The 15,163-nt window shown below is 37.7% G+C and overlaps 1 protein-coding gene across 4 annotated transcripts in view; it reads right to left on the bottom strand.

Annotated features, from left to right (window-relative positions):
- Positions 1 to 15,163, bottom strand: part of SMARCC1 (SWI/SNF related BAF chromatin remodeling complex subunit C1) — a 169,530-nt gene that overhangs the window by 90,539 nt on the left and 63,828 nt on the right. For all 4 annotated transcript variants that reach the window (XM_087867088.1, XM_087867090.1, XM_045778834.2 and 1 more), the window contains 4 exons: positions 13,994 to 14,118; positions 10,169 to 10,228; positions 6,207 to 6,244; positions 3,130 to 3,251 (listed from right to left, as the gene is read on the bottom strand). In XM_087867088.1, coding sequence (XP_087723214.1) covers positions 3,130 to 3,251; positions 6,207 to 6,244; positions 10,169 to 10,228; positions 13,994 to 14,118 — 345 coding nt within the window. The remainder of the gene's footprint in view (positions 1 to 3,129; positions 3,252 to 6,206; positions 6,245 to 10,168; positions 10,229 to 13,993; positions 14,119 to 15,163) is intronic.

The raw sequence follows: 15,163 nt of genomic DNA, 5'->3' as shown, positions 1-15,163 counted from the left end.
TAAAGAAAGCTTTCCCTCTCTCACCCTCAAGACTTATAGTTTTTTTATTCCCATACCCAAACTCAAAAACTTCTATCAACACATTGAAAACTATACGTTTTATTACGTTCTTGACATTAACACATCATAAGTAGATGATGAGCCACAAAATACAAAGAGTTCTTCGGAAATGGACAGACATCACAGCAGCTGGCACGGCAACACACCGATGAAGTGAACTACTGGCCAAAAGATGATGGAATTTACAAAATCAGTCTCCCGCGCTCTTAACATCAATGCGCCCTTTTGTCCAGCCCTCAGAAACTTTGTGCTAAACTGAATTTTTTTAAAGATTTCAGTAATCTACTGCCTTTAAAAAGTGTTATAGAACTAATTTTTAATATTGAGATAAAGGCACTGATAATTTTATAAAATGTTAAAGGCTTATCAAGCACTACAGAGACCAGGTAAAAATCAGGCCTAATGCACTCCACAAATGACCCAACTGTGTATCTCTTACAAAGGTTCTGACACATACTAATCAATGTTTTTACTGAGAACACCTTCTAGTTTCTTAGTGGCTTTCCAGACATGCAACATGTACTGGTTATGCAGGGAAGAGTAAATCAATAATCTGTGAACGTAACTAAAGGCATCGGCTGGCTGGCTTAGTCAGTAGAGCATGTGACTCTTGACCTTAGGGTCCTGAGTTCGATCCCCCGCTGGGTACAGAGTTTACTTTAAAAAAAAAAAAAAAGCATTCACTCTTGCATTATTTGGGAACATTTAAATTGTTTGAACGGGATCTGTACTGCCAAATACTATAAAAATAATGAATTACCTGAAAACTTCTAGGAAGATAATTTCTAAAATGAATTAATATTACATAGATATGTATAATGATTTTTACAAGTTTTACTATAAAAATAGCTGTAAGCAATTAATTATATAGTTCAAATACACCTCTCATTGTTTTAAAAGTTAGGAAGCCCACAAAAAACACAATTTCTATATTCACCAAGAGCAAAACACACACAAATGTTTAACCCCTAACACTTTCTTTTCTGAATTGCTGGGAGCTGACTCCTTAGGTTCTGAGAATGAGTCAGGAAGTGGGGTGATCAGAATCAGAAAACCCGAGTTCTTCCAACTCTCCACTGCAACAGTGAAATGCTTTCACTGACACACAGTACTTGTCTTTATCCATAAAACAGGGATGTGACTTACACCTCCACTATCCATAAGAGCAAGGCATGGGACATGCAATGGTTATGATGCAAATGAGTGTTTCTGCAACCTGTAAAAACCTACCAAGTTATATATACTGTTATGACTGCACTTTTTTTTTTTAATTTTAGAGGAAAAGAACACTAGTTTCTCAAGTATGTCCTTTTAAGCCATTCTGAATCTGAAATGCAATTACAATTACCAATAGTGAGACTGAGACGCTTCCAAATTTAAAAATACACATCATCAATGTAAAGACGATTGACCTTCAGAGAAGAGCTATATACTTATTCTGTCCCAGGTTCTTTTTATTCAAACCATTTAGGAATGGCATTCAGAGTTGATCTTAAAGGCATGCAGAAAAGTCTCAATGTTAGAGTCATACTTTGTGGTTTTTAGAAAAAAGTTAGGTATATATCCAAGTGAATCATCCACCCTATTCTTTTAAACTGCCTTCTGAAGATATATATATATATATGTCCAAATGCACGTATTAAGACACGTATATGTATAAAGACACACATACATAAAATCACATTTATCCTTAAAGAAAAATAATGTTTAACAACTGAGAGCAAGCAATAGATCCAAATAAGACCACAAGATTCCAAGTAAGGGCAACATCATTAGAGTTAAGTGTACAACTTTCTAATGAAAGTACCTTAAAGAAGCCAACTGCTTGGAGGGGTAAGTTCTGGTACATATATTTAAAACTAAAAAGCCAAATAAAAATCAGCCTGATATGAAATAGTCACACTTCGTAAGTAATCAACAAATAAGATACACAGGACTCTAACGGCACTCCAATGATGCCACACTGCTGTGGTACATGACAGGGAAGATGCTGAGGAAGGTGTTTTCTTAAAGTTTTCTTATTAAAGATTATTTATTTATTTGAGAGAGAGAGAGAGAAGGAGCAGGGGGAGGGGCAGAATCAGACACCCCGCTGCACAGGGAGCCTGATGCGGGGCTCGATTCCAGGACTCCTGGGATCATGACCTGAGCCGAAGGCAGACGCTTAACCGACTGAGCCACCCAGGTGCCCCATTCTTTTAAGTTTTTATACATGAAAAGCCTCTTAACGTTAAAAATATTTCCTACTGGGGCACCTGGTGGGCTCGGTCAGTAAAGCATGTGACTTTTGATCTCAGGGTCATGAGTTCAAACTCAAGGGTTCTACACTGGGTGTAGAACTCACTTAAAAAAAAAAATCCTATTAAGATGAAGCCATTAGTAGGTAGTGAGAGGGGTTCTTTTTAAAATGTATTTCTTTAATGTATTTTTTTTAAGATTTTTTTTTTAATTTTTCAGTAATCCCTACACCCAATGTGGGGCTCGAACTTACAACCCCAAGATCGAGAGTTGCACCACTCCACCAACTGAGCCAGCCAGGCATCCCTTATATTTTAAAATCATATAATGAATGCCGGTATTTTAAAATTATTAAATACTTACTTGCCTGTCTGAATTGTAACTGATCCTAAATGAGTTAAGTCTAAACTGACAAAATTTTACAATCCCTAGGTACAACGCAATTTAGTTTCCATCCCTAAACTGCTCTAAAGAACACATTCCAAAGTGAAAATAGAATCACTTTTCATCTCCCTTCATCCATTTTATTAAAGATTTTATTTATTTATTTGATAGAGAGAGGGAGAGCACAGAGGGAGAGTGAGAGAAAGAAGCAGACTCCCCGCTGAGCAGAGAGCCTGATGTGGGGCTCAATCCCAGGACCCTGAGATCAGGGCCTGAGCTGAACACAGACACTTAATCAACTGACCCACCCAGGCTCCCCCACCCAACTTTTTTTTTTTAAAGATTTCCCTTCATTCAATTTGACAGTGATTAGTGATACAGGGATTTGGGCAGGGAAGTTCTCCCACACCTAAGTACCATACTCACAGGTGTATGTGGCCCACTCACCAGTTATAATCAAACCATGATGCATAACTAGGAATAATAATGTGATTGGTCTGCTCTGTCACGTTATCTTCTCCAGGGTCAAGTGAGCGACTCTGATCACCTTTGCTAGGATCTTCATCTTCCTACAGAAAAGAAGCCAGAGTTTAGAGAAACAGAGAACTACAGGACATAAATAGCCACTTTCAAGCTACTCATATTAGAGCACAAAATAAAGTTACCTGATTCAATTTCAAGGCTCAGAAAAACAAATTTTAATTAAAAACAGCCTTTCACAGTTTTTAAAGTACCTTCATAAGATGTCCAAATGACATTGTAGATTCTTCCCTTTTACAGATGAGATAATCAACTCAGAGAAGGCCCGAAACTTTTCCCACAATAGCTTGCTTCTTACTTGGCCAGATTTTTCTAATCCTGGAGTCACAAATCTAAATTACTAGTTCTCAAGTTATTTTTTAGAAGGTGACTCAAGAACACTAATGAGGCATAATGGCACGCCTTCCCCTATCCCAAATATTGATCAGTAAGTATCTGCTAGTGACTATATGCACCTTATCTTATTCATTCCTCACAATAACAGCAGGTATCATCACCTCTTTTATGGATGAGAAAATGATGCACAGAGCCAGGAAATTATAAACAGGGTATAACTTCAGAAAACTCAGTATGAGGGCCTACACTCTCAATCACTTTCACTACTGAAAGTCAGCTCTGATTTTTATCAGATTTATGGAAGCTTTACAAACGATTCCACCTAAAGACCTGGACTGGCTAATACTGTAATTTAAAAATCATTGCTTTGGGTCAAAACCCAAGAACATTTCTTATGGTACCAGTAAAGAGTAATAATAACTAGCTTTAAATAATCATATCATGTAATACAGTTTATATTCAAATGGTTCCAATTAACCCAGAAATGCCCTTTATACATTTTTCTCCCCAAACCAGAACCTGATCAAGGAATCCACATTATAGGATACTCACATCTCTTTAGTTTCCTTTAGTCCCTGCCTCCCTTTGGGGGAGGGGGGGATTTACGACATTCAAATGTTTCAAAATTCCAGACCAAGTGACTTATGCAATATCTTACAATCTCTATTTATCTTACTGATTCTTCATAATTAACTTCTGATCAAATATTTTTATCAAGGATACCACAGGAAGTAAGTTTTTGGACATTCAGATATTTTCCTATTTTCTATAGTTATACCATTTACCTATCAACCTTTCATCTGTGGTATTTTACTGTTTTTATTCTTACGAAATTTTTTTCAATTAAGAACCAAATTTTGAATCATACTCTTTTATACTGGTTCCATAGCTTAATTTCTACCTTTAATTCATCAAATTTATAGTATTTGTAGTGAGCATCTAGTGTTACTGCCTAGAAACTTAAGACAATAATTTTCTTAAGATCAATGAATATAGAAAAAAAATGTAACGTATGAAAGCCCCAAGGAAACTCTGCTTGTTACTTAAATGATGTTGAAACAATTTTGATGACAAAGGTAAGAAATGTTATTTCCCAAATCAGGGGAGCTAGTAAAAAATATGCTCATGGTTAATGAGTTTTTAACAAGTAGGTTTCACAAACTCAGTTAGAACACAAAAAATTTCCTTTATGCAGGAAAACCAGGGAAAGATTGGCACTGCAATTAATAAAAGCCAATAGTCCATGATTTAATTATCTGAATGAGGGCACACACGGGATGACATTATGGGACCAGCTGTTAAGAGTAACTACTTCTAACCAGTTTTGATCTCAGTTTTACAACAGACTTGGCCTTGGTTTCAAGATACCCTCTGCCCCTGGCATAAAAAATATATATACAGGTCAATTGTCTGGCTTTTTATTTTGGTCTCTTTTACTACCACACAATAGTATTTAACTAAATGATGACATCGTCTTACAAATATAACATCTGTTAATGGTTGCTAAGCAGCTCTTTAACTAAAAAGTCTAATTTTAAAGAAAAAATCATAGGGGTGCCTGGCTGACTCAGTCAGTGGACTGTGCGACTCTTGATCTTGCAGTCGTAAGTTTGAGCCCCACGTTGGGTATAGAGCTTACTTAAAAATAAAATCTTTAGGGCGCCTGGGTGGCTCAGTCAGTTAAGTGCCCGACCCTTGGTTTTAGCTCAGATCAGGATCTCCTGAGTCCTGAGATTAAGCCCCACATCGGACTTTGCACTCAGTGGGGAGTCTGCTTGAAGATTCTCTCCCTCTGCCCCTCCCCTCACTTGCGCATGCACGGTCACTCGAACTAGGTCTCTCTAAAATAAACAAAACTTTAAAAAATAAAATCTTAAAAAAAAAAAGAATCATAAGAACAATTCAGTTAAAAAGCCTTATGTAGATGAGTTTCTTGAAAGTTTCCAGGCAACTCCAATCATAAATACATTCATTCCTTGAATGTATAAAAAACAATAAATGTCAATTTGGGGGATTTCTCTAACTCAATGAAAAAGAACTATCCATTTTCAGCAAAGTAAGGGAGTTATTTCAAGGGGATTGTTATTTCAAGGATTAGGGATTAGCTACACTTAACACACTCAAATATGACAGTCTGAATAAACAATGGGCCATTTACCAAAAAGGAAAGTCAAATCCTGCCTTAAATCTAACATCTTTCAACAACATAATGACTGCTATGTCTCTACCACAGGACTGATGAAACAGGAAGCTGCTGACTGTGAGAGCTTCTGAGAATGCTCAAAGGCTGTGGGCTGGAGATGTACGCACAGAAATGGAAGTGAGAAAATCCAGGCAATCGACAGGGGCCCTGCTTACCTGTCCTGTCAGAGGACACCTGGAACACTGCAGTCAGCTCTGACTACTACCTTGCAACCAGAACCAGAAATTACAGCATAAGAGGAACACTACATGAGAAGATAGAAATTTCCTTTCAATAAAGTTTTCAGAGTTAAGAAAAACAAGTTATTTCAGGGTGTGTTAAAAAAAAAATCAGAAGGGCCTCAAAATCGAACATTTCTAAGGACACTTCTAATCAGTGTTCCTACTGCTCCGTACACAGGACCCTCAGACAGCTACTTCTCCACCAGGCCTAACTAAATTGTTACCTTTCCTCCTGTTGTGACTGTTTCTTCATCCTGTTCATCTGTAAAATCAAAATAAAAGATTTATTTAAAAATCAGGTAAACGTTCTTCAGATTACTTGAAAACTTCAAGATAATTTTTAAAACTTTGTTACATACAGAGAAAAGGAAAGACCTAAAGCATTACTAAAGCAAATCCACCTCTAGTAATTTAGTAAATTGAAATTGTACACAAAAGCACAAAGGTGAGAACTTCAAAGCATTAATAATTAAAAATTTCCAACAACAAGGAGTTTATAATTAATTACTATCAGTCATGATCTTGCTAATAAAAGGTAAAGGACTTGATTAGGGCTCTTGCCTCCTGAGACTTGATGAAACAAAGTAATGACATTTTGGATCTCAGAGGAAATGAGTGAAGGAAATGAGGAGTAAAGAAAAGACATGAAAATCAATCACTAGAGACAAAGTCCTGGTAAGAATGTTAATATATTCTGAGGACTCCAGGACATAAATGCTGGCCTTGCAAAAGAACAAGAGTAAACCCAAGTATAATTTAAATGTGGCAGCTGATTTCCATAGCGAAAACTAAAAGTGCCAGTGTAGATAATTGTTTATATATGAATGAAGGCTGTGTGTGCATTATAATGGGAAAGTTGATTAACTGAGACAGAGACCATATGGTCCACAAAGTCTAAAATATTTACTACCTGGCCCTTTCCAGGTTAAGTATACCAACCTCTATTTCAGAGAATATAAAAGATCAGTAGTACATGAATAGGTAGTTTTCAAACTTTCCACTGTATTTCGTAGAGTGCCTCTACTAACATGCCAGCCACAGTCCAAATGCACACATTAAAGAAAAAGAAAAGTCCCTGTCTTCGTGGAGTTCACATCCCAGTTAGGAGTGGTAGGAGATGGAACAGAAAACACACAAAAGGTATCATATGGTATCAGAGGAAAACAAATCAATATATTTTAGAGAGGGGCTGAATGGGTGGACCCTTCCAAATGAAGAGGGAAGCCTCTCTGAAAAGGTAACATTTTAGCTGAAACACAAGGGAAGGACAAAGCAAGCCTTCCCCGGACAGGAAGCAGCCTGGTCAAAGGGCCTCAGGTGGGGCGGACCCGACGCCTTCACAGATCTCAAAGGCCACTAGGAGCATGAATAAAGGCTGAGAGAAATGAGCACAGCACAAGAGCAGAGTGCAGTGACACAGAGCATGGGCATGAAAGTTAGACAAACCTGGACCTGAGTCTATGCTCTGTCACTTAACAGCTGTATGCTTGGAAACATTACTGAACCCCTCCAGGCTCCATCTCCTCATCAATGACACGGGGCTAACATGGTTTTACAGTGAAATGCAAACGTATGTAGAATGATACCCGGCAGGTACTCACGCAAAACAGAGACGGACACTGCCGCTTGATTTGTAAGTCAGACAAACACCTGCTAGCACGAATATGGGATTCACTGTGCGGTAAATAAATTATGGGCATCCAGCTCTGCACAGTGACTACTTTTATTCCAGGAAGTGATGAACAGATCTAAATAAGGTTGTCAAAATGAACTTTCTGTCCTTTGGATCTTGCTAAAACACACGATAAACAATCTCTCTAGATGGTGGGAACACAACCTAATGATCTCTCTCTGGTCAATATATGTACCATTTAAATTTAGTATGACAGATTTCTGACCCTGCGGTAGTCTTGGTACCCAATGGAAAGAGGCTTCTGATAATACTAAAGTAGGAGGGACAGCTGTCCTGCTTCCTGATTCCTAAACAATAATGATAAATGTTCTCTTCCTCCTTCCAGATGTAGGCAATCACACTCTCGCCTCAACCCCTAGACCTTGACCTTCTGGAGATCTCAAGACAGAAAGGAAGGAAGGACTGGGTATATGCAGCTACGTGACACAGAAGGCAGAATATGGACCAGTGAAAACAGTCAACAGCTCTGTGGCCAGTAAGTCCCAGTTGATGGATCAGTTACCGCTGGCATGGTTTAGAATATACCTACTGCAGAAAGCCAGATGCTTAAGTGATACATGGAAAGCCTGTTGGTCCCTGGATGAGAGGCCAGGACAACGGTTTCAAATTCCACAGACTCTAGCTCTCCAGCTGTGATGAGCAGCATTTTGAGCCACAAAACCCTTACTATTTCGACCTCAAACCGTTCACAAAGGGAAGACCTCTTACAACCAGCGCTAAAAATTTTAATCCAATTGACACTTCTAACCATTTCTTAAAACTGGCTTCAATTTGACTCCTCTGATGAAGTCTATTACAAAAACACTCCAATACTTACCTCCACTTCTAAAAGGACAATCACCTACTCCCTTAAAACTACAGATTGATTCCTTTTCAGGATATATACTTAAAAAATATAAACTATCATTCTGTTTAACAAATTGTCCCAGTGAAGATCATCAAATCTTAACAATCATTTACCCTGCTACAGTACTGAAAAGGCTGCATATAGCTAGTTTTGTTTTCCTGGCCTTTGATTCAATGGTAAGTACCAGTTGTGGAACAGGCATTATAAAAACTTACAGAAAACGGAAATTGTTAATAGTTATTAACATTCTGTTAATAATGTTAAAGACAATTAAGAGAGGAATAATATTTTGACAGCATTTCTTTTTCATTTACTATGTTGACCTAACACCATCTTTACATAAAATGTCATCAAGACAATTTCCTATTTCTACTTTTGACATAATCAAAAATGGAGTCATCCACTGATGTTAAATGACAGGCTTTAACCAGAGAAAGGAGAGTGTAGTGAAATGAAGTAAAAACCCTAACCACCTACTCATAGCTGTCATCAAGAAACTCTGGGAAAGAGGCACTTGGGTGGCTCAGTCAGTTAAGCGGCTGACTCTTGATTTTGGCTCAGGTCATGATCTCACGGGTCCTGGGATGGAGCCCCACGTCAGGCTCTGTGCTCGGTGGGGAGTCTGCTTGAGGATTCTCTCCCCCTCTGCCCCTCCCCCAGCTCACAAGTTCACATATGCGTACGCACGCTCTCTCTCTCTCTAAAATAAATAACTAAATCTTTAAGGGAAAAAAAAAAGATCTCTGGGGGGAAAAAAAGAATCTCCGCAATTTGTCTGAAATCCAGAATTCACTTAGTGAGGAGATAGAGAAACTGAAGTCTCATTTTCCACATAAGGAAATCTCAAATACCCCTTCCGGATGTAAAATACCCTAAATTCAAAAATTTAGTATATACGGAAAACACTAGGTTCTCCTTTGATTTTTTTTTTTTAAAGATTTTATTTATTTGAGAGCGAGCGAGGGAGAGAGCAAGAGCAAGGGGAGAGGGGAGAGGGAGAGGGAGAAGCAGACTCCCAGCTGAGCAGGGAGCCTGACATGGGTGGGGCTCAATCCTAGGATCCCGCGATCATGACCTAAGCCGAAGGCAGAAGCTTAACTGACTGAGCCACCCAGGAGACCCTCCTTTGAATTTCACGGGTGAAGAAAGAAACTGAGATCCATATATAACACTCAAGAACAAAGATGTTTAAAACTACCTCTATTTTTTTAAACTTAAACAAGTGACTACACTCCTCTTGTTTACCCAACAGCACATACAAGGATTATGCCTCACTTGTGAAAATGTACTCTGTAACTTGTACATACTATGAGCAGATGATGTGATTCTCATTTTACACTATTTAGAAAGCTAGAAGAAATACTTTAGAAAATAAAGCATTTAAGAGTCAACAGACGTTTGTTCTAAAGATGCAAAATCAAATCAGTAAGAATGGGAAAAAATGGATCACAGGAAATTAAATTTCCTGATATGGCAGCAAATGAAATGACAGTAGTGCTAAGGGAGCCATGGTCAACGTCTGTGCTGGACCGAAAAGGCAGCAGCAACTGGAAGCAACATCTCTCAGGAAAGAAAGAATTACCAGAGGAACTGAATCTCTGAGAAAGAAAACAACACAGGAGTGTATAGACTGTTTTGGTTTTTACCTAGATCTGCGACAGTTCCTCCTTTAACGGGTGTGTTTTCACTGTCTTTCTTTGGGTTCACTGGAAAGAAAAAAAAAATCATGTTTTAGGGGGAGAGTTTTTTTAAAAGAAGAAAACAGTATAAAAGATGATTGAAACCTACGTGAATCTCACTGTAAATCCATCATCATCCAGTGCTCACCTTCATGAAAAACTCCAAGCCCAACACAGAAAGATGAACATTTACTGTAACAGACTGCACTGTGTAATTACTTTCCCAACCACCAGTTTTTCATGACAAAAGGACACAATACAAAAATACACAGAGTAAAACCTGAAAAGAACCTTTCAATCCCTCCCCCCAAAATATTTTTTACTACATTTTCTGTGCATTTGTTGATTCCCATTTTTGTGCTGTTCACGTAGATAAGTTGCGGGAGAACGAGTACCTTTTACATGCCTATGTAGGCTTCAAGACCTAGCTTTTAAATCTTACAGAAATGTTATCCATACTGTGCTTAGCATTCTACTTTTCTCATTCAACAGTGTGCCTATATGACCTTTCCATGTTACGTGTTTTTAGTTAAATTACATCTCTTTCATTTTCAATAAACCCACTGTGTCGATGGGTGGGTCATAAGGTTACTAGTCCTATATTAATGGCAACTTTGTTTATCTGCAATTTTTTACTGCAACGTAATCCACATTCTCTTATATTCACCTATAAGCACGCATATACTTACTTAAAATGAGAGCTCTGAAATTAAAACTGTTACTAGATGTACACATTTTAAAACTGAACAGATTTGGCCAAATTGTGTTAAGTGTCTTCATCAATTTACACTTCCACCAACAGCATTTGAGAGTACCCACTTTCTCAAAGCATCAGTACTTTGGGAATCATCTACTTTCTGAGTTCTGAAAATCAAACGGATGAAAAATGTTCCTTTAATAATTTATATATAGTTAAATGAAGTTGAACATCTTTTCACACATTTACTGGCCCCGAAGTTTGATAAAATTACCAGTACAAAATACTTTGTCTCTTATTCTATAGAGTGTAAGAATCTTTATACAAATTTAGAGTTCTAATTCTTTGTTAAATGGCTAATAAATATTTCTCCCAAGGCTAATAACACTTGCTTAAAAGTACATTAATATTTGGACGTTTACTTTTACATTTTTTTTTTTAATTTGGCACTTTATTCCACCCGAAGCTTAAATTCTTATTTATGACACAAAGAACAGTACTAAATGTTTTCCAGAAGTATTTATGGAACAGTTTGGTCTTTTCCCACAAATTGGCACTGCCAAATTCATAATAAATTAAATTGATAAACAAACATGGACCTAGAATGAACCAAACATTCTACTCTACTGATGGATTCAGCCATTCCTGTGCCCAAATCTTACTATATCCATTATTACAGCTTTTACAGCTCAGTTAGTTATGTGTTAGGACTACCATCACCTACATAGCTCTTTTACTTAAATATTTGAGGGGCACCTGTGTGGCTCAGTCAGAAGAGCATGCAACTCTTGATCTCACGGTTGTGAGTTCGAGTCCCAAAATGGTATAGAGATTACTTAAATAAATAAACTTAAAATAAAATAAAATAAAATAAAATAAAATATTAGGGGATGCTTGGCTAGCTCAGTCAGTAGAGCATGCGACTCTTGATCTTGGGGTTTTAAGTTCAAGCCCCACACTGGGTATAGAGATTAAAAATAAAATCTTTAAAAAACAAAAACCGAGAGGCGCCCGTGTGGCTTAGTCAGCGAATCATCTGACTTTTATGATCAAGCCACCCAACGGGCTCCACGCTTAGCACCGAGTCTGCTGGAGATTCTCTCTCTCCTTCTCCCTCTGCCTTTCCCCCACACGCTCGCACTCTCTCTCTAAAATAAATAAATAAATCTTTAAAAAGAAAAAAAAAAACCCAAACAATTGGAAGATGCATATTGTAATCCCTACAGCAACCACTAAGAAAAAAAAGGTAAAAATCAAAAAGAGAATATGAAAATCGATATAAAAGAAAACAGAATAGTGGTTGCCAGGATATGGGAGGAAGTAGATAACTTACACTAACCCCCAGTAAGTAAGGGGTTTCTTTTCAGGGGGATGGAAATGTTCTAGAATTAAGAGGTGGTGATTGTACAACATGATGAATACACTAAAAAAAAAAAAAACCACTGGAGTGATTAAAATACACTTTAACCGGTGAATTTTATGCTATGTGAAGAATATCTCAATTAGAACTATGCGATATAAAAAAGGAAGTCACAGAAGTTCTAAAATAAAAGAAAAGCAGGGGCACCTGGGTGGCTCAGTCGTTTAAGTATCTGCCTTCAGCTCAGGTCATGATCCCGGGGTCCCCAGATCGAGCCCTGCCTCGGGCCCCCTGCTCAGTGGAAAAGCCTGCTTTTGCTTCTCCCTCTCCTTCTGCCCTTCCCCACCCCTGCTCATGCACTCTTGCGCTCTCCCTCTCAAGTAAATAAAATCTTCAAAAAGAAAAAAGAAAAAAAGGAAGAAGAAAAGCAAACACAGAAGCCAGAATAGAACAGTAAAAGTAGTGCATTAAAGCGAAAGAAGGGAAGACATAAGAGAAGAACAAATAGGAAAAAAATATCATAATGGCAGACTTAAGCCCAACGACATCAATAATAATTCTGTTACATTTCAGTGGACCACATACTCCCGACTAAAAACAAAAAATGTGTATTGGGGTGGGGGGAGGGAGGCAAAGCTCAACAATATGCTGTTTAAAATCGACATGCTTTACATAATCAAAATGAAATAACAGGATGCAAGAGAGATGTAACTCGTAAATCTAACATGTAAGAACAAAGCTTGTGTAATTTACAAAACTACTAAAGTCAAGTAGCGGAGACTAATTAAAAAAGTGTAGAAATAGGGGCGCCTGGGTGGCACAGCGGTTAAGCGCCTGCCTTTGGCTCAGGGCGTGATCCCGGCGTTCTGGGATCGAGCCCCACATCAGAATCCTCTGCTATGAGCCTGCTTCTTCCTCTCCCACCCCCCCTGCTTGTGTTCCCTCTCTTGCTGGCTGTCTCTATCTCTGTCAAATGAATAAATAAAATCTTTAAAAAAAAATTATAAACAAAAATTGTAGAAATAAAGAAATGGGTGTGCTGTGATGAAGCTTTATTATCATCAGAGAACCTGGCCTTAAAGACAAGCACTACTATGGCATGTAGACACACAAGACATAAGAGTCAGTTCATCAGGAGGACATGATGACCCTAAGTGTATTATGCCCTTAAATAGCAGAGCTTCAAATACATGAAGAAAATACATAAAAGAAAAAAACATTCACAGGAATCAAGGAAAAAAATAGACAAATATACAAATATAGTTAAAACGGTCTAATATTCTTCTCCCAAAAACTGACTTAAATAGGTTAAAATGTACTGCCACCTTCTCACCTGTATATTGATTCTATTGGGATTTAAAAACCATTTATTTCAAAGCACTGCTCAATTTAGAGAATTTTTTTAAAAATTTTTCTTTCTTTCTTTTCTTTCTTTTTTTTTTTTTTTGAATAGGCTCTATGCCCAATGTGGGGCTTGAACCACAACCCTGAGATCAAGAATCACATGCTCTACCAACTGACCCAGCCAGGCACCCCATTAGAGAACTTTTTGGTCACAGTGTTTTTCTCAATAAGCAGCAAAAGTACACCAAAAGATTAGGAAAAGAGGTAATTTCATAAATATCTTCACCTTGAAAGTTGGGAACTGGGGGCACAGAGCAAGAAAGGATTCATCCTATGGCATTGCTAAGAGTGATTAGATCGCATCTCACAGTCTAGGCAGAAGAATACAAACCATTTTTTGGAAGCACCACTTCCTCTATGTTGGGTACCGGTGTTGGGTCTTCCATGTCCTTGGTAAGATCTTCTTGCTCATCTTCCTCTTTCTGACTTCTGCGCTTCCCATAAAGACTAGCTTGGCTAAAACATACAATGCATATAAATATAAATATAAATATAAATATAAATATAAATATAAATATAAATATAAATATGGCTGACTATAGCTACTCAGAGCAGACAATTTCAGAGGCTTTACCCTCATTGTTAGAATCTATGCTCAGAATCGCTTTAAAAGACAAATAAAAATCAAACAAATTAGGTACATTCCCAAATTACATCTAACCAGCCAGAAGGAAAATACGGGTTACTGGAAGTAAGAAATGGGCCCAGAAATCTTACCATACAAATTGCAGACAGTATCCTAAAGGGGGCTTCAATTATGTAATAAAAGATTATCTGCTAAGTAAATATGGCACATATTTTATCTCACATAAACAATCACTTACATAAGAAATTTTCTCAAAGATATGTACAACCGTATTTTCCTCGCTCTTTGTGTCATCCAAATACCAAAAACTGCAGAGTAAAATCACTTAGGATGGTACTGTGTGAGTGTGTGTGTGTGTGTGTGTGTGTGTGTGTGTGTGTAAAAACTGCCATTGCTCTTTCTTTAGTTTATTTTTGAACTAACACATTTCAGAAGCAGATTAGCGTTCAAACAAGAATGGAAGAACTCCTTATCTTGAGGAATTACGGGGTACACAGGAATTACCATCTACCTCATATAACAGGAAGTGTACCAAGAAAATAAGACTTCATCAAGACTGAAGGTTACCCTAAGCTAAACCTTGGGGGCTCTAACACTTCACCAAAAGTAGGCAATGTTTCAGGATAAGGAGTACAGGCATAAAGGCGTAAGAAAAGAGATAACCTGTTCTGGGAAGGAACAGGCAAGAACCCAGAACACAAACCAGTGAGGAGTGGAAAAAGAGCTGACAGAAATACCTAGTGGGCCAGCCTGAGTCCTCACACTGCTGAGAGAGTGAGCAGAGTTCTCTTCTGTGACGGACCACATACTGGCATAGGTTAGAATCAGGTATACAGGTAAAAATATTTTTAAAATTTTAAAATAAAAACTGCATGACAATTTTTCAAAAGCCTGTAGGTGTTAGGGAGACAAAAT

Source organism: Ursus americanus, chromosome 14 (genome assembly GCF_024610735.1).
Source record: "Ursus americanus isolate L20-20 chromosome 14, mUrsAme1.1.p, whole genome shotgun sequence".
Taxonomy (NCBI): domain Eukaryota; kingdom Metazoa; phylum Chordata; class Mammalia; order Carnivora; family Ursidae; genus Ursus; species Ursus americanus.
This window is presented reverse-complemented; position numbering and strand designations above follow the sequence as displayed.